The sequence below is a fragment of the Hoplias malabaricus genome, chromosome 16, assembly GCF_029633855.1.
Source record: "Hoplias malabaricus isolate fHopMal1 chromosome 16, fHopMal1.hap1, whole genome shotgun sequence".
NCBI lineage: Eukaryota > Metazoa > Chordata > Actinopteri > Characiformes > Erythrinidae > Hoplias > Hoplias malabaricus.
The window spans coordinates 3,811,460-3,837,470 of NC_089815.1; the positions used below are offsets into that span (position 1 = coordinate 3,811,460).

At 42.9% G+C, this 26,011-nt stretch overlaps 1 protein-coding gene and 1 non-coding gene across 2 annotated transcripts in view; one reads left to right on the forward strand and one right to left on the reverse strand.

Annotated features, from left to right (window-relative positions):
* LOC136671647 (CLIP-associating protein 1) overlaps positions 1-26,011 on the reverse strand; it is a 55,709-nt gene that overhangs the window by 24,278 nt on the left and 5,420 nt on the right. The window contains exons 3-11 of the mRNA XM_066647414.1: positions 20,111-20,189; positions 19,760-19,863; positions 19,394-19,485; positions 19,200-19,275; positions 18,481-18,578; positions 18,159-18,223; positions 1,590-1,718; positions 1,312-1,388; positions 527-619 (exon numbers count right to left, since the gene is read on the reverse strand). Of these exons, the coding sequence (XP_066503511.1) occupies positions 527-619; positions 1,312-1,388; positions 1,590-1,718; positions 18,159-18,223; positions 18,481-18,578; positions 19,200-19,275; positions 19,394-19,485; positions 19,760-19,863; positions 20,111-20,189 (813 nt within the window). The remainder of the gene's footprint in view (positions 1-526; positions 620-1,311; positions 1,389-1,589; positions 1,719-18,158; positions 18,224-18,480; positions 18,579-19,199; positions 19,276-19,393; positions 19,486-19,759; positions 19,864-20,110; positions 20,190-26,011) is intronic.
* LOC136672505 (U4atac minor spliceosomal RNA) lies at positions 20,727-20,859 on the forward strand. The gene has a single exon (XR_010795884.1). It is a non-coding gene; the product is annotated as a U4atac minor spliceosomal RNA (small nuclear RNA).

Genomic DNA, 26,011 nt, shown 5'->3' on the forward strand with positions numbered 1-26,011 from the left:
TAGCGGTTAGCTTCCTTTTCTCTGAGGTGAAAAATCTACCGCCACTGTAGTCCTTACATGTAGAGTACGGATACCAACACAGGACAAACGTAATCTCATTGTGAACCTCTCAAAACCACTGAATGTGGTAGTAACTGTCTCGTTTGACTGTCACAAGCAGGGGAGGTGGCCGAAGTTAGGGGGCGCTAGTAATCTTAGCAGTATTAGCACCTACTTAAACAAAAGCGTTTTTATCTAAAAACATATTTTCTTTCAAAGTCAAGCAAGTCTTGGACATTAATCTACACATATTTGACTCCTGAAAAATGTTGATTTGAGTGAGTAAAGTACTACTATTTATTTACAGTTAGCTAAGATTTCCAATATTGTAATTAAAGTGGCCAGAAGTTGGGGTAATTACGCTAGCCCTGTTTACATTCTAATTTGATTTTAAAAAGCACAAATAACATACAATACTAAAAAGTATTATTATTTAAATTTTATAGCTCAACTTTTAGTGGGGTGAAGTGTCAGGAAATGAGCTCACCGCTACCACCCTGTGCTCCCAGTCGTGTTTGTCATCTGAGAGGACCTCTCGGATCTTGTTCATGGAGTCCTCCAGCTCTCTGCTGGAGTAAATCTGAAACAGGCACATGGCACACAACCATCAGCTCAATCTTGCGAGAGGGAAACGGGACCAGAGCTGAACCTGGCAATTCTCCAACCATCCACAAATCGAAAGAGCAATGCCCTCAGTGGCTTTTCCATTGCTGTTACAGCAACAGACTGGCACAGGAAAAGAACCATTAGCAACTAGAAATTATGTTCTCTTACCAAGGTTCTCAATATCACAGCCCACACAATTTACTGTTTTTTGTATTATTTATAACCAAGTGTACAGAGTCAAGGCCAAAAGAATCACAGAGCATATTTAACCCAAACAGTAGAGAGTGTGTCTTCCTTTTGCAAGAACATTTAAAGCATCCTGGAGAACTGCTGTGAGGAACAGATTGCATTCCGCCATTAGATTCTTAGTGAAGTCAGGTACTGACACTGGATCACGAAATCTAATCTAAGATACTGGAGGGTGGAGCAGTTCCTCTGGTCCACAGTCCAATGCTGTGAGGCTGTATACCCCTCTAATCAAGGGGATGGGATTAGTGACTATACGCACAAGCGTGGGTGTTCCAGCAAGATCTGATCTATTTCTGCTGAAGCTTCACAATTCACTAATTTTAATAGGATGCATTTGGACATCTCAGCTGACCTTGTTTTATGAAAGAAACACCAGAAGCAACTTTTCTAATACCACAGCTGGAAGCAAAAATGTACCTGTATTGTGGGGACATCCTCAAAAGCACGGATGAAGTCCTCCTCATCCACAGCTCCAGCACTCGAGCCCTCTTTACCTGCGGACAGAGGCACAGGACTTTACAACTTCGCTGCACTCATTGCTATAGATTTTATATGCTATAGTGCCTCAGACTAAGTAACACTGTGTACTTTATACACAATTTGAAAGTACATTTGCATTTCCCTTGCAATTTCCAGAGAGTATTCATTTTCTCTACATCTAATGCACAAATAAAAGCTTTAGGGGAGGGGCTAACCTGTGCTCTTGGTGCTGGAGGCAGAGCTCGGTCTCCGCATGGATCCTGTTCTCCGTACCGACGTCGCTCCTTTAGACGAGGCAGAGGAACGCCCCCCATCCACAGAGTCATCGTCATCTATGTTTTTATCTGAAAAGACAACAGACCTGCCCTTCAGATTTGTATCTTATTATTTACAATTTGACATTTACACAAAATGACTGGCAAAATTACAGTGCGTTACATTTTGGTTTGTTTGTGTTTTGTTTCCTTCTTGTTTTATGCTGTCACTTTACTTCTAAAAGGGCCACAATCTTGATACAGATTCCTCCAAAAGGGCTACAGAGCTGAAGCACATCTGAGGCTAAAGTGATTCAGAGCTACAAAGGTTAACTGAACGTATTCCAAATAAGTTCATTGAACCTGTTACATTCTCAGGATTACACTCTATTTTATATATGCCACACTAAAGTTGACTTTAGCTTCCTGTGACTACATTAAAACACCAAATGCTGCTTCACAGGCACGAGCATACTCACATCAGCCACCCTGCCACCTTTACTGCACGTGTGTATTTCTAAATCACATCTCTATGTTTAGAAACACATTTTCAGCGTAAAAAGTGAGGACCTCAGAAAAATGTGTAAACCCTGCAGTGTCATGTGACTTCTCGGATCACTCTGATGTGAACATTAGCATCATGTGGGTGCTAAGCTAGCCGTGGCTGAGGATTTCCTCTGTGAAGGGCATCGCCTTCGCCATGACCTTATGTTGGAAATGCTTTAGAAGCATCAGCCAGCAATATAATTCCCCTTGAGCTGAACACGTGAGAGCTACAGCACCGAAATGTGCCAGACCAGCAATCAATGGCAATGAATTATTCACACACACACACACACACACACACACACACCACAGCAGCTTGCTGAAGACATCATTCATCATTCATCGCTACCAACACCTATATTTTACTCACAGTAACAGTGACACTAACGGCAATACTGGGTCACTATTGCATGGAAAATACCTGGCAAACACACACACACACACACACACACACACACACAAACAGATGGGGGAAAAGAGAGATAGAGAGAGGTATCACAGATTTCCACTCATGGAAGGTCTAAAACAGTGCCAGATTTAATAAGAAATCAGCTCATCTTCCCAAATCCCTATCACACACATTCTACCTCAACACCCAACACACACTAAACAATATCACAATGATAAACAAACATGAGTCCAGGCTCAGCTTCAGCACATCCGGCCCTGTTGCTTATTCCATCTCTCACTATGCTACAACCCTCTCAAGAATTTAAGCCACTATTCACAGCCTTTCATCTCTCACACCCAAACGCTCCAATCTGCCATTGCTCTCTCTCCCACTCACCCTCCCTCCTGCGATGAAAAGAAAAAGGGATGCTTACAGGCGCAGATCCTCCGGCACACCAGCTTCCTCAACATGCCGTCACACACTCTCGCTCGGCCTCATGCTGCCCCCCTGTCTCCACAGCCGGCCCCTCCCTTCGTATGTGCGTGTGTGTGTGCACTGCAGAGATGCTCTCACAGCCTCCTGTGTCAGTGTGTGTGTGTGTGTCTGTGTTGGAACATACCGTAATACACAGTTTGGTGAATCTGTCACTTGTTAAGACCCGCCTCGCATTTTGACGAGGTGGGGGAGGGTAAGGGGTGACATAGCTAGGGGGGGAGGAATGGCCACATAATCACAACCACACACACATACAATCACTCACTAATACACACCTAAATAACCACCATCACTCACATCCTCTCTTGAAAATAGACAGCTCAATTATACTGGAAATGCTCCCCCGGGTTATTCAAATTATTACATTTCATGATGAAAATGCAGAGTGATGGTGCAATGTACACGATTTTCCAGGTGATATCTAGGTTGTTGTTAGGTCGTTGCTATGGTGATATTATGATAATGCTATTTACACAGTGCTTTTCATAAACCAAATACACTTACAGTCAATAATAGAGAGAGCACTAGTGTAGCGATACGAGGGGGACAGAACAACACACAGGATATAAACAAGTCCAGGGAAAACAGGAACGGCTAACAGCTAATGCTAATGTCCAAGGTTCAATGTTAATGTCCAGTGTCCAAGGCCTTTCAACAAGGTTGTTGTTATGGGGTTATTAATGTAAACCACATGGTTGTTAAACTCTCCATAGGTGGTGACTATGACATCAGAGGTGGTTGCTAGGTGATGTTGACACACCAGAATATGTTCAATGTAATACCAAGCTGTTTGTCAATGTGTTTTAAATGGCTCAGATACTTAGGCAAAGACTAAACTCAGGTTTAGGGCCTCTTCAGAATGACACTGATGGACTGTGACTATGTGTAACCCAAACCATCCTCCCCTTTCCAGCGCCATCCTGCTTCCTCCCTGAAATAACGCACTGCTGATGAATCTGCACACTGTGCAGCACTCACTCACTCATACACACACACACACACACACACACAAACCAGTGAAACAGAGCCAGTGAAGAGAGCTGTACTGAAAAACAGCATGCTGCACAAGCAGTTTGAGCTACCTCTCTCTCTCTCTCACACACACACACACACACACACAAGCAGAAAATACAAGCCACATTCTCATACACCACAGCAATTTTACTGATCACGGATTTTCTCTGGAGACTATACCACCTTAAATAAATAAATTATCTCATTATAAAGTGTGTATAGAAAGGTTTGGAAATATATTGTGTACACACAGCAGGAGTGTGTGTTATATCATTTTATGATGCTACTACTTGCTGTAAAAATGCAGAACTGTTAAAAGACAACTTTTCAAAATATATATAACTACTATTTTCAAAATAAAATGTAAAAAAATCACTAAAACAACTGTCCGTCTTTAAAAGGAAACTGATTCCAGAGCAGGTCTGGAATATATAGGAATATATCTATGCACAAATACGTATTATTAATTATAAGATACAGATATCAAAATATCAGAGTTGTTTTTATATCAGTGCATGTTAATGCATTTCAAAAGCACAAAAGGCACTGAAATGCACAACAGAGTCAGTGAGCACTAAATTTATTGTCAACATCATGAGTGCAACACCATATTTCTCCACATGGGGGCAGTCTTCTCTAGCGATAAGAGCATTAGTCTTTAGAGAGGATGCAGGATACAGCCCCAGGTAACTATTTCTGACATGGACTACAATTTAAACTATTAAACACTATTAGTTAGAAATATTCTCTTTTTAAATACATGCAAAATGGCCAGAAGGGCCTTAAAAATGATTATCAATTCCTGACCACTTGTAAGATTGAAGCCGCCTGGGTTTATGCCAAAAATCTAATGACGCAAACTAGCCTTTTTTAAAACTTATATAACAGTCTTTTGCATACATTCAAATAAAGATTTGCAGGAAGAAATGTGGACGTTATATATTTCGGACACATCTGAGGCCTGTAATCCTACAGTCATTTGTCTCAGGGCCAGTCCCCTGACCAATATGCCCAGGCTAACACGCTAACTATTCCTGACAGCTGATTGGCCCCCACATAATTTAAAAAATGAGCTCAAAACAGACAAAGCACATTCTCTTTCACATGATCAAAATGGTACCCAGGTATCAGACTTTCAAAGGGACTCAAATACAACGTCTTACCGAAAGGTTTTTCCTCCAATAATTCTTCTAAAAACGGAATTCATCAGTAAGGATTTGTTCCCCATCTACTGCAGCAACTCTACTATTCTCGGAAGAATTAGCATTTCTATCAGGTGCAAACATCAAATCAAATCAGCCTTATTTAAAATGGTAAGTACCAGATGAAGGCCCTCATTTCCAATTTGTAGCATGCACATTTCCTGATTAGTTCTGAAGTACAAAATCCTCTACAAATCATTAAAATGTTTCTGGGTGATACTCAAACATTTCAGATACAACAGGTCCCCTGCTAAACAGGCCACTGCTGGGTGGATTTTATACCTTCTCTAGCCCAAAGTTGGCATAGTTTCATTTATTCATTCATTCATTATCTGTAACCCATATCCAGTGGGTCCAGAGCCTACCTGGAATCATTGGGCGCAAGGCGGGAATACACCCTGGAGGGGGCGCCAGTCCTTCACAGGACAACACAGACACGCACACACACACACACTCACTCACCTACGGACACTTTTGAGTCGCCAATCCACCTACCAACATGTGTTTTTGGACTGTGGGAGGAAACCGGAGCACCCGGAGGAAACCAACGTAGACACAGGGAGAACACACCACACTCCTCACAGACAGTCACCCGGAGGAAACCCACACGGACACAGAGAGAACACACCACACTCCTCACAGACAGTCACCCGGAGGAAACCCACACGGACACAGAGAGAACACACCACACTCCTCACAGACAGTCACCCGGAGGAAACCCACGCAGACACAGGGAGAACACACCACACTCCTCACAGACAGTCACCCGGAGGAAACCCACGCAGACACAGGGAGAACACACCACACTCCTCACAGATAACAAAATCAATAATTAGAAATTATTAAAAGGGATTATGGCAACATTAACACAGCAATTTTAATTTTAACACAGCAGTTCTTAAACTGGTTTCTTTTAAATGAAACTGTTTCATTTAATTTATGTTAATTATTTTAACACTATCTGATGGGATCAGTCGTGAATGTCTGTCAGGTCTTAAGTGGTTTTTGGAAGTCCCAGTTTCTCTGTAACTTTTTAATCCTTAATGAACTCACATTTGGCAATGGGAGCTCCTTTATTTTCCTTTGGCTTTCCCCTTCCTTATGCAGGTGTATATCTAATATCTCCCAAAATGAGTAACTTATATTTAATGACCGTTTTAACTGAAAATGAATTGAAATAAATGAAAGTTAATCTCTGACTTTTGTGCAGTACCCCAGATAATGAACTGCAGCATAAAACCAGAACTGTCCTGTGAGGTGACGGCTCAAATTTCATCTACAGTAATCCTTGTAAAGAGACAGGAAAAAAGGGCAGGACTGCAGTAGGAGGTTTTAAATCTCAGTTCATTTCTGCAGATCAGCTTAACTTCAATCAGGGAAACAAAAGTTCAGAGTTGCAGGACTTTGAAGAGCAGCTCCTGTTTCTTAGTGGCCTTTCAGCTTAACAGGCCTCACATTACAGATTACATCATTCAGCAGCAGGCCCTAAAAGACCCCTGAATAACCACTGTCCATGAAAACCAGTTTAAGAACCACTGGCGTAAAACTGCTGTGTTAATGTTGCCATAATCCCAAAAGTGTTCAATCAGCTAAGGCATGTTTACTGCCTGAAGTGTGCTTCTCAGGAGCTTAGGAAGCAAGAGAGAAATGGAAGCGTATGCCCTATTAATTAGCACTGCGCTAACTGCAAACCTGAAGCACCTAGCGTAGTTACCCCAAGTTCCGGCCACTTTAATTACAATATTAGAAATCTTAGCTAACTGTAAATAAATAGTAGTACTTTACTCACTCAAATCAACATTTTTCAGGAGTCAAATGTGTGTAGATTAATGTCCAAGACTTGCTTGACTTTGAAAGAAAATATGTTTTTAGATAAAAACGCTTTTGTTTAAGTAGGTGCCAATACTGCTAAGATTACTAGCGCCCCCTAACTTCGCCCACTTCCCCTGCTTGTGACAGTCAAACGAGACGGTTGCTACCACATTCAGTGGTTTTGAGAGGTTCACAATGAGATTACGTTTGTCCTGTGTTGGTATCCGTACTCTACATGTAAGGATTAAAATGGCGGTAGATTTTTCACCTCAGAGAAAAGGAAGCTAACCGCTAAGCTAACTTTTACACTGAGGGAAATATCTGTCGCGAAATGATAATGTGTTGTGTTCCACATGCAGTTTTGCACACAAAGAATTAAAGCACTGTTAGAGATACTTAAATATTGTTTAGATGTGTGATTTCTTGCAAGACTAATGTTTAAATGCCCTACTAAGGCTTGAACTTACATTTCATTGTCTTACTCAATGCGATTGGCGAAGAGAGAGAGAGAGCGTAATTGCACCATATACGGCAGTGGCCGGAATTAGGGGACGGCCAGAGTTAGGGGAAAGACTGATACTATATTGTACATCCAAAGGTTAGTTCATACCTGCTCATTCAAATTTCATCTGAAAGTAAGGAAGACTTTCCACCAAATTTGAAACTTTTCTCTGAGGACTTTATAGCCCTTTGCTATGAGAACATTTCTGAGGTAGCTAGCATACTGTTGTTGGACGAGTAGTTCTGGATCAAAAACACCATGACCTCTCATCCCAAATGTTAACCCATTCAGAGCTCCTGTGCAGCAGTGGAACTGAAAGATTTGTTCAGATATGTTCAAACAAAAAATGAAAACAACATTAATATCCTTCTTCACTTTTTCAAGAAGGTTAGCGCTCATAAAATCAGGGTTTAACTAGGCCAGGACACGTCCCTTACCTATATTGCTAAAGTGTGGCCTGATTTCTGAGATCCGCTCCAGCACACCCTCCTAATACACTGTTCCAGGTACTGTGTCTGTGCTGGCTCCCTGGGCTCTGCTGGGTTTGAAAGATGCTCTGTCCTTTCCTTATTAGGCCTCTCAGGTCAGCTCCCCAACGGCTAAATGCTCCAACACAGTGGATGCTCCTCTACTGTAAATAACATTCCAATCTGAGCTGCTGGAGTCATTCATAAAGCTCCCGGCACAGCACCAGGGAATGTGTTAAACTCCCAGCGCTTATTAAAGGAGCATTCCTGCCTAACACTAGAGTTTAATATATTATTAATGTTATGTTGAGCACTAGTCTCCACCCTTCAGCCTCATCAGGATGACATCATCATTCAGTATTTAACATCACAAAGAACAAAAGCATGCATTCTGATGGTCAGTTCTAATGCGTATATTAATATTCTCTAAATTGTACCAAATTTTCTTGTTATTATTGAATATTAATGTTCATCAAAGGCGGCACGGTGGTGCAGCAGGTAGTGTTGCAGTCACACAGCTCCAGGGGCCTGGAGGTTGTGGGTTCGATTCCCGCTCCGGGTGACTGTCTGTGAGGAGTGTGGTGTGTTCTCTCTGTGTCTGCGTGGGTTTCTTCCGAGTGACCCCTGTGTCTGCGTGGGTTTCCTCCGGGTGACTGTCTGTGAGGAGTGTGGTGTGTTCTCCCTGTGTCTGCGTAGGTTTCTTCCGAGTGACCCCTGTGTCTGCGTGGGTTTCTTCCGGGTGACTGTCTGTGAGGAGTGTGGTGTGTTCTCCCTTTGTCAGTGTGGGTTTCCTCCAGATGACTGTCTGTGAGGAGTGTGGTGTGATCTCTCTGTGTCTGCGTGGGTTTCTTCCGGGTGACTGTCTGTGAGGAGTGCAGTGTGTTCTCTCTGTGTCTGCGTGGGTTTCCTCCAGGTGACTGTCTGTGAGGAGTGTGGTGTGTTCTCCCTGTGTCTGTGTAGGTTTCCTCCAGGTGACTGTCTGTGAGGAGTGTGGTGTGTTCTCCCTGTGTCTGCGTGGGTTTCTTCTGGGTGACTGTCTGTGAGGAGTGTGGTGTGTTCTCCCTGTGTCCGCGTGGGTTTCTTCCGGGTGACAGTCTGTGAGGAGTGTGGTGTGTTCTCTCTGTGTCTGCATGGGTTTCCTCCGGGTGCTCCGGTTTCCTCCCACAGTCCAAAAACACACGTTGGTAGGTGGATCGGTGACTCAAAAGTGTCCGTAGGTGTGAGTGTGTGTTGCCCTGTGAAGGACTGGCGCCCCCTCCAGGGTGTATTCCCGCCTTGCGCCCAATGATTCCAGGGAGGCTCTGGACCCACCGCGACCCTGAACTGGATAAGTGCTTACAGATAATGAATGAATGAACGAATGTTCATCAAACAGTATCCAGCCACTTGAATAGAAAAGAATATAGGGGATCTAGACCTAAAGGATATAGATCACAGATGTATACGACATATCAATATGTAATACGCATAAATATATGTCCAAACCTAAAAAGCCTCTTTGCACTGTACTATATCAATTTAGAGACTCTTATATAAAAGCTGTTGATGACTGTACCCTGTGGATACAATCTGGCTTGAATTTTGTGCATTATTTCTATTGTGTATTAGGTGCCAAATTTGCTCAGCATCCCATGAAGCGTGTCTCATGATCCACGCAATGACACCAAATGTCTCTGTCCCCGTCCAGCTCAGCTCACAGTGAGGGACGGCTTTCAGGCTGCGTAAGAGAGCTCCGATGCCACGCAATCTAGCTTCCGTTTTGGTGCGGGTGGAGTATGCGCAATCTCATGTCTGAATACCAAAACACCTTAAAGAGTTATTCCTCTATTATTGTGCTGAGGAGGTGATGTAAACAGAGTGTTTCACAGTAGTTTGATGGTTATATTGAAGAGTAACACACTAGCTTGGATTTCTTCACACTGTGGTGACAGGGACCGGAGATCACAACGACCTAATATTGTCCCGCCCCTCATCTGAGTCCCTCCGATCACAGAGCTTGACCCGAGGTTAAATGGAGCAAAACAAACACACCAAGCATGAGTAAACATGGCAAAAATATGAGAACGGAGAAGAAATGGAACCGAGAGTTTATACCTACAGACCAGAGACTTCCCCCTGCGGTGCGCTCTCTTTAAATCAAGCTGTAGCTCATTCTCATCGAAAGGAGCAAGTGTTGAAACCAGCGTTCTGAAAACGGCTGTGGTTCACGGCTTTGATCCTTGTGGTATTTTGATTAAAGCATGTCATAGATGTTTTGTTAAAACCCCAGAATTGTGTTAACTGGTAAAGAGCTATAATACTGTGCTCTTTAAGTAACATATTTAAAGGAGCAGTCTGTCATGAGATGAATATCCAAAATGCTATGCAGTTCTTGAATAAAACAGTAAATGCACTGTAAACTGTGTTTAGAATCTTTGATAAATGCAGACCACGAGGCCGTTTTGTAACACACGTACATGACGTATCAAAGAAGATAGTGATTGCTCCTTTAAGATGTTTATTTGTATAAGTCAGCTGCCTAACTGCTTCTAGTGTAAGGTCCCTGCACTTGACTCTGCACTGATATTATTATCCACGGTAATCCCTGGTACGACACTGAGACTGAGATTAGATTGAAGATTGCTGGATTATTCTTTTAAGCTCAGGAACTGCTCTCCAAACCAGAATTGCTACACAGCTGTGGGCGCTAGCAACTAGAGTGGCAGCAAGTATATTCTTATTTCTCCATCCCTTTGTTATTAACACACTATTACAGGCACAGAAACATCAGACTAAGCAGCACCCCACAGATCAGCCACTGCGGTATTTCCCCCATCCGTTTCCATGGCAACGCTCAGTGCAGGGGACTCCAGCCTGAGCCCAAACAGAAAGTGAAATGGAGCTGCAATGGAAACAAACAACGATCCTGTTCACCTCCCCCAGACGAAAAGGAATACATCATCCAGAACACGGACAATCAACACAAGGCCATTCAGCAGCTCTGGGTAATGACCCCCCCTCCTCACCGTCCTTATGGAACAGGACAATCATTTATTCATTTACAAGACGGTATGGACAGAACTGTCACCAGCTCGTCCTTTTCTTCTGAAATTAAATGTGTTTAAAGTGAGGTCTGATGTTGGACGACAAACACCTCTCCAACTCATCGCAAACACACTGGGCAGACATCCATTACACATCCGGCTCCACTTCTCCACAGCCCAGTTTTGGAGGCTATGGGCTATTCTCTCAGCACATGGCATTGAGCATGATCGAAGGCACATGTGCAGCTGCTTCAGAGCGTCCCATTTCATTGCAAACTTACTTCTCTGTGGACCTTAAAAGAGCACAATTCACTAATTATAAGCAGTGTCTACAGTGTCACTTAACCTCTTATTAACTCTCAACTCTAAAGTGTGACTCAACGAAGGCTCACAGGTTGATGACATCATCGTACACAAGATAATACACTGCTATTTGCTGACTGCAGTGGAAAAGTAGAAAAGTAATGGGCACACAGTATTTAACACTGCTCTGGAGTGATAATCTGGGTCAATGGTGCAATATATGACAGTATTATTATTTATTCATTCATCTACAGCATCTGCCTTATTCTGATCGGGGCGGCAGTGAATCTGGAGCAAACCGAGGATCATTGGGCTCAAGGCAGGAACAAACGCTCAACAGGGTATCAGGTTATTGCAGGGCATCACACACAAGCACACACACACACACAAACACATTTGCGGCAATTTACTTCATTAATTCATTCACTGTCTGTAGCCCTTATCCAGTTCAGGGTCATGGTGGGTCCGGAGCCTACCCGGAATCATTGGGTGCAAGGCAGGAATACACCCTGGAGGGGGCGCCAGTCCTTCACAGGGCAACACAGACATTCCCACATTCACTCACACACTCACACCTACGGACACCTTTGAGTTGCTAATCCACCTACCAACGTGTGTTTTTGGACTGTGGGAGGAAACCGGAGCACCTGGTGGAAACCCACGCAGACACAGGGAGAACACACCACACTCCTCACAGACAGTCACCCGGAGGAAACCCACACAGACACAGGGAGAAAACACCACACTCCTCACAGACAGTCACCCGAAGGAAACCCACACAGACACAGGGAGAACACACCACACTCCTCACAGACAGTCCCCCGGAGGAAACCCACACAGACACAGGGAGAACACACCACACTCCTCACAGACAGTCACCCGAAGGAAACCCACACAGACACAGGGAGAACACACCACACTCCTCACAGACAGTCACCCGAAGGAAACCCACGCGGACACAGGGAGAACACACCACACTCCTCACAGACAGTCACCCGAAGGAAAGGAGAAGACACGGCCCACCTCATAGACAGTGACTTGAGACTAGCATTGTAACCACGACGCTGAGACCCTGGAGCTGTGTGAAAGGGGCACTAGCTGCAGCACCACCATGCTGCTTGTATTTTGTTGTGGATATTGTCAATACTGTAAATAAAGAACCCTGTAAAACATCATATTCCATCACACAGAGCAGTGTTATCCTCATCATTGTCCATTTAAAACCAACACATAAGTATCTCAAATATGTTTCAAACTTAAACATCCCATAATTTAGAATTAGAGCTTATGGAATGTGGATTAATTCTTATATGATATGATTAAGGCAGGGAGAAGAAAATAGGCGCCAAAAGGGTTTATTTTTGAGAGAGCTGAGCGTGGGCTGAGCTGAGCACAACAAACGAGCAACACATCACCCGCAGGTCTCACACACTCTCTATCTCTTTCTCGCTCTCCCTCTGACTCACACACACACACACACACACACACACACACATGCCAAGACGCTGGAAACACAACAGTCAACACGGTAAAACCTCCAGCTTTTACCTATCAGGCAGCCAATCACGCAGCTAGAAACCAAAAACAGAGCCACTCCCCCAGCAGTGCAGAAAGTACCCAACTGTACCACTGTGAAGGAAGTGGAGATGGAGAAGAGAAAGAGAAAGACAGACAGAGAGAGAGAGAGAGAGAGAGAGAGAGAGAGAGAGAGAGAGAGAGAGAGAGAGAGAGAGAGAGAGAGAGAGAGAGAGAAAGAACTAAGTTCCTTGGGAGCATGGCGCTGAGAGTTGCCCCTGTGCCCGTCCCTCAGTTCTGGACGCTGATGCGGTCACATGGCGAGCGTTCTATTCAACAGGACACAGAGGCCGGTTACTGACAGTGAAAAACACAGGACAAAAGAAACATTCAGCTGATTTCCTTCCCAACAATCTGACCTTATCAGAGGGGCACTCGGGGGTAAAGCTTTGGCTTGGACACCGCTCCCACCATTCAGCAGCTCCTCATTCTGCTTTTGATCCATAAACCGCTGTTATGTAATCCTTAATAAAACACAGCTTAACGATGGTTCAAACAGAATACATCAATCATTTTCACCACTGACCACTCCACTTAAGTGTCCACTCCACCGAGCAACCGGTGTTGCTAGGCTACGTATATATTCATTTATTTAATTCCCATTCAAAACAGTCATGGAGAACAAGTTAGTAACTTCCAATGGGGTAAAGTTATTACTATAAAACTATCATTCCGTTAAAAAAAACATAGTCTAGCTCATATTTCACAGGCTTCACGCTCTAAAATATTAAGGTCATCATCATGAATTCTTAATCCCTCAAAGAAATCTGAGACCTCACATGGAGAAGAAGCCCATTCTGTCTCCAGAGGAATTCCAATTATTAAAGTGAGCCACCTGTAAAAATGAACACCTGCCTGTCCTCTTTAATAAGATTTTCCATGTCTTATTAGAGTCCAATAGGAATCTAACGCAAGAGGCAAAGACACAGAACCGTAACAACACATCACACCAGTGATCTAAAGGATAATGTGAAATCTGGACAGTCCAGTGAAAGTACACTATGTGTCCAAAAGTGTATAGGCACTGCACTGTAAAAAAAATTATTGTAAATTTTACAGTAAAATACTGGCAGCAGAGTTCCCAGCCATTTACCGTATTTTTACAGGAACACTACTGTATTTCAAATTTACAGCATATTACTGTAATTGAGTATTACAATAAAATACTGTAGCAGACTTGCTGTAAATTTACAGCAATTTTTTACAGTGTGTATAACGGTGATTTCAGCTACTTTTAGGTGCACTGTTGTCACTCACTGTTACACGCATAGCTTGTATAATGTCTTTAGAAAACCATAAATCATTACAACAATCTCTAGAGCAGCTGCACATTAGCATTATGCCCAATGCCAAGCGTGGGCTGGAAGGTTATAAAGCCCCCCAGCACTGGAATGTTGAGCAGAACTGCACTCTCTGGAGTGATGGAGCACTACTTAGTGCCTTTGGAATGAGGTGAAGTGGTGATGATAATCCAGAACTAATCACTCAAAATCAGAAGCTAATGCTCAGATACGTGTGAACTTGTTTCAAAAAGCCATCCCCAGAGAGCAGAGCCTGTTACTGCAGGAGTTGGGGGTGGGGGTGGTTGGGGAAGCTGCACCACTTCGTTTTAGACGAAATATTGAATGAGCAGGTGTCCAGACACTTTTGGCCTAATAGTATAGATGTCATGCATTGAGGGGGGTCTGTGAAAGTGCACCTGCTTTAGTCAAGATGGAAATGGGGTCAGTTATCCAAACAGAGGGAGAAAACAGAGAGAGACCGACAGAGAGAAAACGCACAGAATCACGCTTGTTAAAATCAGAAGCATCCAGTAAAACATTAACTGCACAGGAAAGGAAAGGAAAGGAAAGGAAAGGAAAGGAAAGGAGAAGGAATGCTTTCCTCAGATCAGTCCTACCTTCCCCTGTTGTCATCTCCAGTGCTGAAAAGTAGCGCAGTACGCTCAGTGTGTGTTTATAGAAGAGTATTGTGAAGTAGAAGCGTTGCTCCTTCGCGCTCTCGCTCTCTCTCTCTCTCTCTCTCTCTCACACTCTACCTCCTTTCTCTTCTCGCTTCCTGATCCTTTCTCACTTTCCCTCTCTCTTCACTTTTCTCTTTCCTTGCTCTCTCTCTCTCTCTCTCTCTTTCTCTCTCTCTCCTCCCCTCCCTCTGATCTTGTGACTGCGTACACAACGTGCTGGTGCTCTCCGAAAAAAAAAAAGGCTGCAGCAGCTCACTCTAGCCCACTCAACGATTTCACCTCCATTCTAGTCCATCGTTTCTTCTCTCTCTTTCTCTTAATCCTTCTACTTGGCCTCCAACACTGGGAAGTCTTTTTCACTTTTGTGCATGATTGGTATTCCAGTGAGGTCAGACGACTTCTTTGAAGTGTGCAGTAAGAGCCCTCTTTAGCCTTTGTGCCCCACTAACTGAGAACGACCGTGTATCGAACCCTAGTCTTGGTGCCACACACTGCACTAAATCAACCAACACATTAACCATTTGATGCACCAAGGTAATTTCACTTAAATGAGGTTAAAATGTGCAGAACAAACTGTTAACACGTCCCCTGTGTTTCTGTCAGACGTGTGGAAGGCTGTGATGATCCATGTGTTATAACGCAGCGTTCCCACTGTAGATGGCATGCACTGTGTGGACGCTGACCCAGAGCAGGTCTCAGGCCCACGCTGGAGGGGGTGACCACTAATGAAACACAAATACAACATAATATCCAAACCACAACTCTATACACATCGCCCCCCCCACCCCCAAGACAAACAGCTAAGAGTGTGAGCACTGACGCATCACGGAAGGAGGCATAATGCGAAGGAGAGGTTCATGGCTGTGACATCACAACCACAACTCATTGATACTAGGCTGTTGGAGCCTTGTTTCAACATCCTGAAGTGTAGCACGGTGGGATCTACAGTGTTGCCCATGGTTGCACCAAAACAACTCTGCATCAGGTCAACAAAAAAGAAGAAATTGATACTTCCTTAAAGAATCGTGGCATGTAGAGAAACTCAAGTCCTTTTATACTTCCTCATACTTCAGAGTCATTTACAAAGCAAGAATGTGGATTAAAGGCCTAATCTTTCTCCTACAGCTCCTTCTGGGAGCGCAACCCCCAGCACAGCAATAATTATGTGTCTTAGGTAATTGACCATGGGACACAATGTGACAGAGGAGCAGCAGAGACTGAAAAGCAGAAGGCTAGTGTTAGACAAAGGCCGTAGTAATCATCCAAAGCTGGAAAAACCACAGACTTTGACGCCGATTTACAATTATAACGGGGGCTGTTAATCATTATTGTGATATTAGCCTTTCAAATAAAGATGGGATGCTCTGGAGAAGCTGCTAATGAGCTTAAGGTCCCCATGTCGCATAGTAAGTGTCTACCACAAGTGCAAGTAAGAGCACTAACGCACTTGTGGGTGAATGTTAGAAAAAGCTGTTACTGCAGCAAAAGGTGGAGGGGTGTTGATTAAAATGTTTGTGCACTCTAGTTCTGTTTACAGACAGCTCATTTTCAGAGTAAACATATATCCCTGTAAGGACTGGCGCCCCCTCCAGGGTGTATTCCTGCCTTGCGCCCAATGATTCCAGGTAGGCTCTGGACACACCGCGAACCTGAACTGGATAAGGATTACAGACAATGAATGAATGAATATATCCCTGTATTTTGTTTGCTTTAAAAAGCCCTAGTGGTAATCTAAGTGCAATAAGTCATACTTTATTCTCATGTAACCCATGGAGACTAACAGCAAAGAAAGAAGTGGACTGAATAAATTTATGGGCAGCTTTAACAGCCCTGTGTCCGCGAGGGTTTCCTCCGGGTGACTGTCTGTGAGGAGTGTGGTGTGTTCTCCCTGTGTCTGCGTGGGTTTCCTCTGGGTGACTGTGTGTGAGGAGTGTGGTGTGTTCTCCCTGTGTCTGTGTGGGTTTCCTCCGGGTGACTCTCTGTGAGGAGTGTGGTGTGTTCTCCCTGTGTCTGCGTGGGTTTCCTCCGGGTGACTCTCTGTGAGGAGTGTGGTGTGTTCTCCCTGTGTCTGCGTGGGTTTCCTCCGGGTGACTGTCTGTGAGGAGTGTGGTGTGTTCTCCCTTTGTCTGAGTGGGTTTCCTCTGGGTGACTGTGTGTGAGGAGTGTGGTGTGTTCTCCCTGTGTCTGCGTGGGTTTCCTCCGGGTGACTGTCTGTGAGGAGTTTGGTGTGTTCTCCCTGTGTCTGCGTGGGTTTCCTCCGGGTGACTGTCTGTGAGGAGTGTGGTGTGTTCTCTCTGTGTCTGCGTGGGTTTCCTCCGGGTGACTGTCTGTGAGGAGTGTGGTGTGTTCTCCCTGTGTCTGCTTGGGTTTCCTCCGGGTGCTCCGGTTTCCTCCCACAGTCCAAAAACACACGTTGGTAGGTGGATTGGCGACTCAAAAGTGTCCGTAGGTGTGAGTGGATGTGTGTGTGTGTGTGTGTGTGTCTGTGTTGCCCTGTGAAAGACTGGCGCCCCCTCCAGGGTGTATTTCCACCTTGTGCCCAATGATTCCAGGTATTCTCTGAACCCACCATAACCCTGAACTGGATAAGCGGTTACAGATAATGAATGAATGAATGAATGGATAAGCACTTATAGATAAGGGATGGATGGATGAATGTTGGTAAAGTGATGTATTGCCCCTTTAAAGTACGTGTTCTGAATGGTTAGGTATATATTGTGAGTTTGTATCATCACCACCACAGTTCTCAAACATCCAGAATGATTAATTCATTCATTTTCTGTAACTGTTTTTACCCCATAGTTGAAGGAAACTATAGAACCCAGAAGAAACCAACACAGATACAGGGAAAAGACACCCAACTCCTCACAGACAGTCACCTGAAGTAGAATTTGAGCCCACAACCCTAGGACAAAGAGCTGTGTGACAGTGACAAACTCGTGCCAATGTGCCGGCCTTATTCTATCAAGTCTTTCAAAGCTAATCTTTATCTGCCACATCTGAATTGCACTATTGTTCAACACAGGAAGAAATTTCATCATGTATCGCCAAAGATCATCAAATCTAGAGCTGACTGAATTCATTATTATAGAATCCAATGGGCAGTTGCTTTAGCATCTGAGTCAACTGACCACAAAATACAGCAGCAGCAGCAGAAGAGATTAGTTTGAAACAAGCTGAAGTCTTTTCTGAAACATTCACTAGGGCTGAGAAACCCAGAGAACTGCTTCCACTCACCTGCGGACAGGATCATATTCCCCGATCTTTGGACTTCGTCAAATCTGCTAAAAATTACATTCAGCCTGAAGGAAACACGAGAGAAAAGAGCATGGTTTTGGCATTTAAACTTTACATGTGATGATACTAATGTACTCCTGTAAAAGTGAGAAGTTCTGTCACATGCAAAAGCACCTAAAAGAGGAACTTAATTCAGAGAGAGTGTTTGCAAACCAGTTTTGATGACACACTCAGAAGTAAAGAAGTCTCCAGTGCACCTGCAGCTGTTCTAGCAGAAATATCAAGCAAGGAAATAAAAATGTTTGAATATATGCGGCTGTACCGTGACTGTGGCAATCCTTTCTTCCCCAGGTCCATTCGCACCCTCTCACCGACGTGTCTGTAAATCTCCACAAGGCAGTTCATGGCTCCTTCTCGAACCTAGAGGCATAACAATATAATCCATATTACATCAAAATATAACATCACACTTCCATAATTAACAATATGTAAAAATGTTAGCAGTCACCCGTTATTATTATAAAATATAGCTACTATAATGTGCACCCAGTCTGGACATAAATAGTCAAATGTGCACCCAGGGGCTTGTAAAATCTCCATAGAAAATCATAATACAAAATGGCCACCATGGTCAATGCCAAGCATGGGCTGGAGGAATATAAACCCCCACACCCCACCCGCACTGGAGTGTGCAGCGGTGGAACTGGAAGGAGGTACAAACCATACAAACGTATGGCCACATCTACTTCACATTTACAGCGTGGTTTATAAGATCCTACTCCCTCAAATATCAGTTGTCCACTCTGAATTAATTTAATATTTAATTCTGTGATAATTCCTTGTTGTAATAAACCTTTACAGATGATTTTGTAAGGTTATTTGTGCCTTATATGGTAACAGCAATATATATGTTTGGGCTTTTGAAAGGTTTCCGCTAATGTATATCTAGTGCAATACCGTTGATAGCCACGAGGGGGCAACCACGATCTTTCAAGTAACCTCAAACCACATCGAGGTAAACATGAAGAGCAAAGCACTGACCTGACTGGTGGGGTCTCCTAGTAGATTACAGATATGGGGCACAATCTTACTCAGTGTTAAACCTTGGGCTCCATATCTGAATGAGCAAAGTGGAAAAAACAACAACAGAAAAATGAATTTAACCTTTTTTATTATTATTATTATTACTCAGAGCATTTAAAGAAGAGTGTGACTTGAATTTGACCAGTACTTACATGTTTAATGTGGAAATAAGGCAAAAACAAACAGCCTCTCTTGTCCTGTTGTTCTTATGTTTGAAGCCTCCTAGCATTCGGTCCCAAACAAACTGAAAACATGCAAATATTATGATTTAAAGTGTGCGGCAGCACTGCTATCTATTCAGCAGAGCAGGGTTTGGTACCATGTCCTATACCAGTGAGTGTCCTGGGGCTGAGGGATTCTTACACTGCACACTTTAATGGTAGTAAACTGGGTTGTTAAATATATTCCTAACCTCCAATTATGACTCCTAAGCAAACTGTAATGTCCTTCATAAGATCGGTCCATGCTCTGAGGTCTATGGTCAAACCCTATTCTGCTATGTGCATGGAAACTCATACCTGGGGATTGGCTGCTTGGTCCATTATTTTTAGGAGTAGTGTCTGGGCTTGGTCTCGCACTTGGTCTTTGGTATCACCTAAACGGTCTATTAAACTGGGCAAGACTGAATGGACAGAGAGAGAGAGAGAGAGAGAGAGAGAGAAGAGTATGAACTGCTGTGTCCACATAAAAGCAGGTGTGAATGTCTGTTGCATTGTCTTTTAGCCATATACTACAACACATTTCTGACATGGAATTTCTTGCCAAATCAATACAATTTAGCTGAGAAAGAAGAACATATTTAATAATATATATATATTAAATAATTAATTAAATAAAAATACAGTTTTAAATAATCAGCATGTTCTTACCGGTACCAATCTGTGTCTTGAAGTGAGTCTGTAACCTTGTCACTAATGCAGACACTATGTCCATTCCCAGAAGGGCCACCTGGAAAAAGTGACATATCATTTAAATGTTTATATATATGTTATAAGATAAAAAAAACATTATTCTTATTGAACTGAATATTAATAAATCATCAAAATATTACAGAAATAAAGAAATAAATAGAATGTGTTTTAATTGCTCTTAATATAGATGTTTGATTAATATAAAAAAGGACAATTAAGTAGTATTTTTTAAATCCCAGTCGGATATTTCCACATTTATTTGCAGTAAACCAGAACCACAGAGTTCAAATTTCCAGAAATACACCGAGTGTACAGGCATGGAGAGTTTTCAGGAGCGATATGCAAATGAGGGGGCAGCAAAGCATCATGGGTAACAGCCAAGCACTATATTTATTTCCTCTTTTTTCGGCAACGGTGGGTGGAATTTCTAAAGTAACACATTACATCTCCTGTGTTATTCGTCTCACAGCGACTGTGTGGAGAGTGAATGTGGAAAAATAAACTGTCTTTATTCACCATGATGTATTTCCCAATGCGTCTTTATAAACCGTCCACTCGGACGAACATAACGCTAACCTTCCTTGTCTTGGGGTGAAGTGGGATGATCAATGAACGAATAGTGAGATCATCCCTGCTAACACCTGACCAACACAACAAGCACCACTCGGGCTTTTCACAGCCCGGGCCACGGTGCAATTTTTGGAACCTCCACTAACAAGTAAACAGAAAAAAATAGATCTAACTTGAACTGATTCTTTGCCGCTCTCTAGCGGTGGAGTGGGGTATTGCACAAATAGAATACAATGGTGAGAAGCAGCTGAAGTAAAGTGAACAAAGACATTGACGGCTTGCTAATTCTTATTGGTTTGGGCTGTTTCAACGGGTCCTAGAGTTCAACAGGATGTCTTGTTTTCCCATTTTGGCGGGACGGGTGTTAGGCTAGTCTAGCTGGCTAATGTTTTCCTTATAAGAGTAACTATTACTATTCTGATAAACTATATCCAACATAAAACAGACAGTAAAAATGTTCTTAGCACAGTACTGTCAACACAGCCTTGAAGTATACATATGATAACTTTAGCCTGAGGTTTACATTATGCTAAAGGGATCCAGTGAAAAAACTAAAGATTCCCAACATGTTTTGGCTAATGGACAGCATTTGGATTAAGTGGAAAAATGTGTACATTTTGTTATTTAGTCAGACTGTAGCTTTACTTTGGTACTCTTCACAACAAGTCATATTTACTCTTTTTCACATGTGTTAGCAATTAGCATGTGGCTAATGCACTGAACCACCCCCTCAGAGGTGGCATATGGGTGTGTGCTGGTGTATGTGGTAAAATAAGCTGGGGCAGAGCTGCAGAGGGACTCCTGTCCTCATTACAGCGTGTGGGGTGATTACTCTGGGTTTCCAGGCCAGCTGTGGAAGAAGATCTGTGATTGGCTGATTTAGCTCAGGCGTTTTGAGACAGGATACAGAAAATGAGGACTCAACGCATGGAAAGGCGAGAAGACAACTGATATAGTCATTTCACTGACTGATCCCGTCTGGGAGGCCTCAAATATACAACTCTGCAAAATGTAATGCCCTTAAAAGCATGGAATCAAATGTTTTCCACGGTGTAAAATCAACTTTGCAGGTCTATTATTGGCCCATACCCCATATTAAGTCTATCCAAAGCAGATTCAACATTAACACAACAGTTTAGTCTAAACCTAGATTTAATCCTTGTCTGGGAAGCCAGCAGGGTCAAATGTTACTTCCCCAACCCTTTAAAATACATATTAGAAATACATATTCGACTTTAAAATATATATTAGAACACTATACTGAGGATTTGGACATAACACTTAATTTATCCTGGAGTAAAACCTCAGATTTGATTTTGTTTAGCCTCAAGAGTATTACAAACATGGTCTACTGCTATTAGATTATTAGTTCAAGATCAAAAACACTACTCCACCTGATGGCATTTCTCCAGAGAATGCAGTTTGACTGCTCCAGACCAATGTCTAGCTCTGCACAACCCCTGGTACTGAGAATGAAGACCTTAAGCTCATGTGCAGTTGTTGCAGTGTCATTTAATGAAATCTTAAAGTAGTGGAAATCACTCATTAGAAAGAGCACTTACAAACCTCTGGACATCTAGCGTATTTATAAAAACAAAGACATTTTTGTATAAATTTCAATTAGATATATGCACTGATACTTTTTTGTTTTACTTTGATGAGTCCAAAATGTAGGGTGGTGGTATATATCCATTAAACTGAACATTCAGGACTCTTCACTTGCGCCAGGCTTTAAGTTTGCCTGAACCACACACAATATACAGCAGGTTTTTCCTTGTAAATCCTACTGCAGCACACACACACACCCCACTCTGTGCAGGAATGTGTCTGAACAGATAAAGCATTATGCAACATCTAAGTGGGATGTTGCTGACTGTAAATAAAAAAAAATACTTCAGTGTTGTGAAATCAAACATTGTGTAAACTATAAGAGTAAAAATGAAGTACACTTTTCTCCAGGTGTAACTTTACACTATGTAATGCCACTATGGTCTGGTAAGAATACATTGAGGGATGCTAAGTAAATGTGCTATTGTCATTTATCATCACATACTTAGTAATTCATTCATTATCTGTAAGCGTTTATCCAGTTCAGGGTCGCGGTGGGTCCAGAGCCTACCTGGAATCATTGGGCGCAAGGTGGGAATAGTCCTTCATAGGGCAACACAGACACACACACTCATACACTCATACACTCACACCTACGGACACTTTTGAGTCGCCAATCCACCTACCAACATGTGTTTTTGGGGCTGTGGGAGGAAACTGGAGCACCCGGAGGAAACCCACGCAGACACAGAGAGAACACACCACACTCCTCACAGACAGTCACCCGGAGGAAACCCATGCAGACACAGAGAGAACACACCACACTCCTCACAGACAGTCACCCGGAGGAAACCCACGCAGAAACAGAGAGAACACACCACACTCCTCACAGACAGTCACCCTGAGGAAACCCACGCAGACACAGGGAGAACACACCACACTCCTCACAGACAGTCACCTGGAGGAAACCCACGCAGAAACAGAGAACACACCACACTCCTCACAGACAGTCACCCGGAGGAAACCCACACAGACACAGAGAGAACACACCACACTCCACACAGACAGTCACCCGGAGAAAACCCACGCAGACACAGGGAGAACACACCACACTCCTCACAGACAGTCACCCGGAGGAAACTCACACAGACACAGGGAGAATACACCACACTCCTCGCAGACAGTCACCCGGAGGAAACCCATGCGGACACAGGGAGAACACACCACACTCCTCACAGACAGTCACCCGGAGCGGGAATCGAACCCACAACCTCCAGGCCCCTGGAGCTGTGTGACTGCGACACTACCTGCTGCACTACAGTGCTGCCACACTTAGTAATGGAGACTGATAATAAAAATATTATGAACCCTATTTCAATATTAAATTCTAATTACTTGAAATCTAACCACACATTTGTGCTTGTGTACACTCTGAGGTATTGCCACATATTAATAACACTTCCACTTAAAAGGATTTCCATTCATTCTAAATGTCTACATGATTAAAAGGTTAAGATTTAACCAAAGTCTTTCCCAGTAAATCAATCCTTGAGTTCAGAATTAAAATCCATAGCTAACTTGAAAAACTATCTACTGCTACGAGATTCACTCAGAGCCTTTACGATTAGGACGCCAGCTGAACATTGTATGCCACCAGCTAATCCTGACCTAGTTGATGGTGAACTGTCCACCTGGAGGGCAGTGAGGGTAGGCTGCTGAAAGATGTGCAGGGTGATGTTTCCCCATTCTCTTGTATGAAATGGGGCATAAGGCTGTTTTCCCACTGGAACCCTGAGGGTAGTTGGCCTGTCTGGGGCAGAAAGAGCAGGGGATCACAAAAGGACTGGGGCCAGCAGAGGGAAATCTGAGGTTAATCGTCCTCTTCCTGATCCTTAAGGAATCTCTCTCACACACACACACACACACACACGACCCTCCTTCTCAGGGGCCTAGTTGACAAAGACATAAATTCTGAACTACAATATATGTCCAAAATATACTAATAATCAATTAATTCAGCTAATTAAGGGACACTGTGGGGTACAGAGGTATAAAGCCCTTCATAATTGGGATGGAAAGCAGAACCATTTCCTTTAGAGTCAAAATTAAGTAGATTACTTGGTTGCTAATATTAATTAGTGATAGCCCTATGTTGATTACACAATTTATGAATGCTTTATGTGGTAAAACTATGCATTATTGGGATAAACAATGCATCTTCATTTGTGACTCACACTCAGAAACACATCAGGAACGTCGGTGGTGATTGGTCAAGATGTGAACCACTGTGTGAGTGATTAGAGGGTTCATTTGCATACTGTAGCCTTCTGCACAGTCAGTGTGGCTAATGTTAATACTGTGGTAATGGTTAACAACTGCTATACTGTGCAGCTTCAGAACACAATAAATTACCAGTCAGCCCACACTGTTTTGTCTCTATCCAACAACATGGCCTCACAGAGTTACAACAACCGTATTTGAAGTTTCCACAATTAGCCCTGCCCCTCTCACACTGGCCTTGAACTTCCTGAGATGGTGAATAGGCTTTATTTAGTTTGTTTTGTATCTCAGCGCTGAATCATTCGCGTTTGCTCTGATGCCAACCACAGAGGGGTTCCTCCCACACAAGTGCCTGGATATATATGTTGCACACGCCAGAGTTTATACTATATATATTAGTATTTATTATTATTATTTCATTTTTTTAAATATGTGAGAATTCATTTATTTATCAAAAAGACACTCTAATTACTATATTCCAGCTGTACCCATAAATGACACAAATTTTCACACACCTAGCTTTTATAATCTCCTTAAAAAAACATAGTCAAAAGAATGGGATGCTCTGGAGCAGCTGCACATGAGTCTAAGGTCACCATTCTCAATGCCAAGTGTTAGCTAGAAGGCTATTAAGCTTGACAAGCATTGGCTTATGGAGCTGTGAAACTGAAGTAATGGAGTAGTGCCTTTTGCAAGTGTCATGATCCAGAACAAATCAACAAAATTTTTTCCTTCTCCCGTAAAGTTGATATTTTGGGAGATACATGTTTTTCATTGGACAGCAGCGATATGACACTGACATCACTAATGCTATCAGACTCACACAGCAATGTTCTAACAGAGTAAAGACTTCACAGAAGAGAAGAGCTTGCTGCAGCTGCTGCTATTAATAGGTCAGAAAAATTATGAATAACTATTAGGAATATTATTTATTTACATACCATTTAAAGCTTGTTAAGACATGTGGAAGTTAGTTGAACACTAAGCTAGGAAATGACACTTGCAATATAATTTTGGGGTCATTCTAGACTGCAGATGTGATATACATTGGAATTTCTGAAGTTCTAAGACTCCTGAGGACACATCAGGATTCAACACTCAATATCATACCCATATGTGGAAAACTAGGCCTAGGCCTGTATTAACATGGAAAAAATGAATGTAATTTTTCAAAAACAGCTGCTTTCATACTTTATTTCTGTGAACTGACATTTCCATTCACAGAAAATATGTTAAGGGTTTCTTCTCATTAAGTGTAGCCCGTTTAAATGGGAAAAATGTCATGTTATATTTATTAAAGCCAAGCCATCGCCGGCTGACCGAGGAGATCTCTGTCACTCAGCGAAGGCTAAATCCATAAAACAGGCAAATCCATCTTAACCATCAAGTAACGAATATCCACAATACCTGCCCTGTGTACAACAAATAGGCAACGATAATGGTACAATATCTGGCTTAATC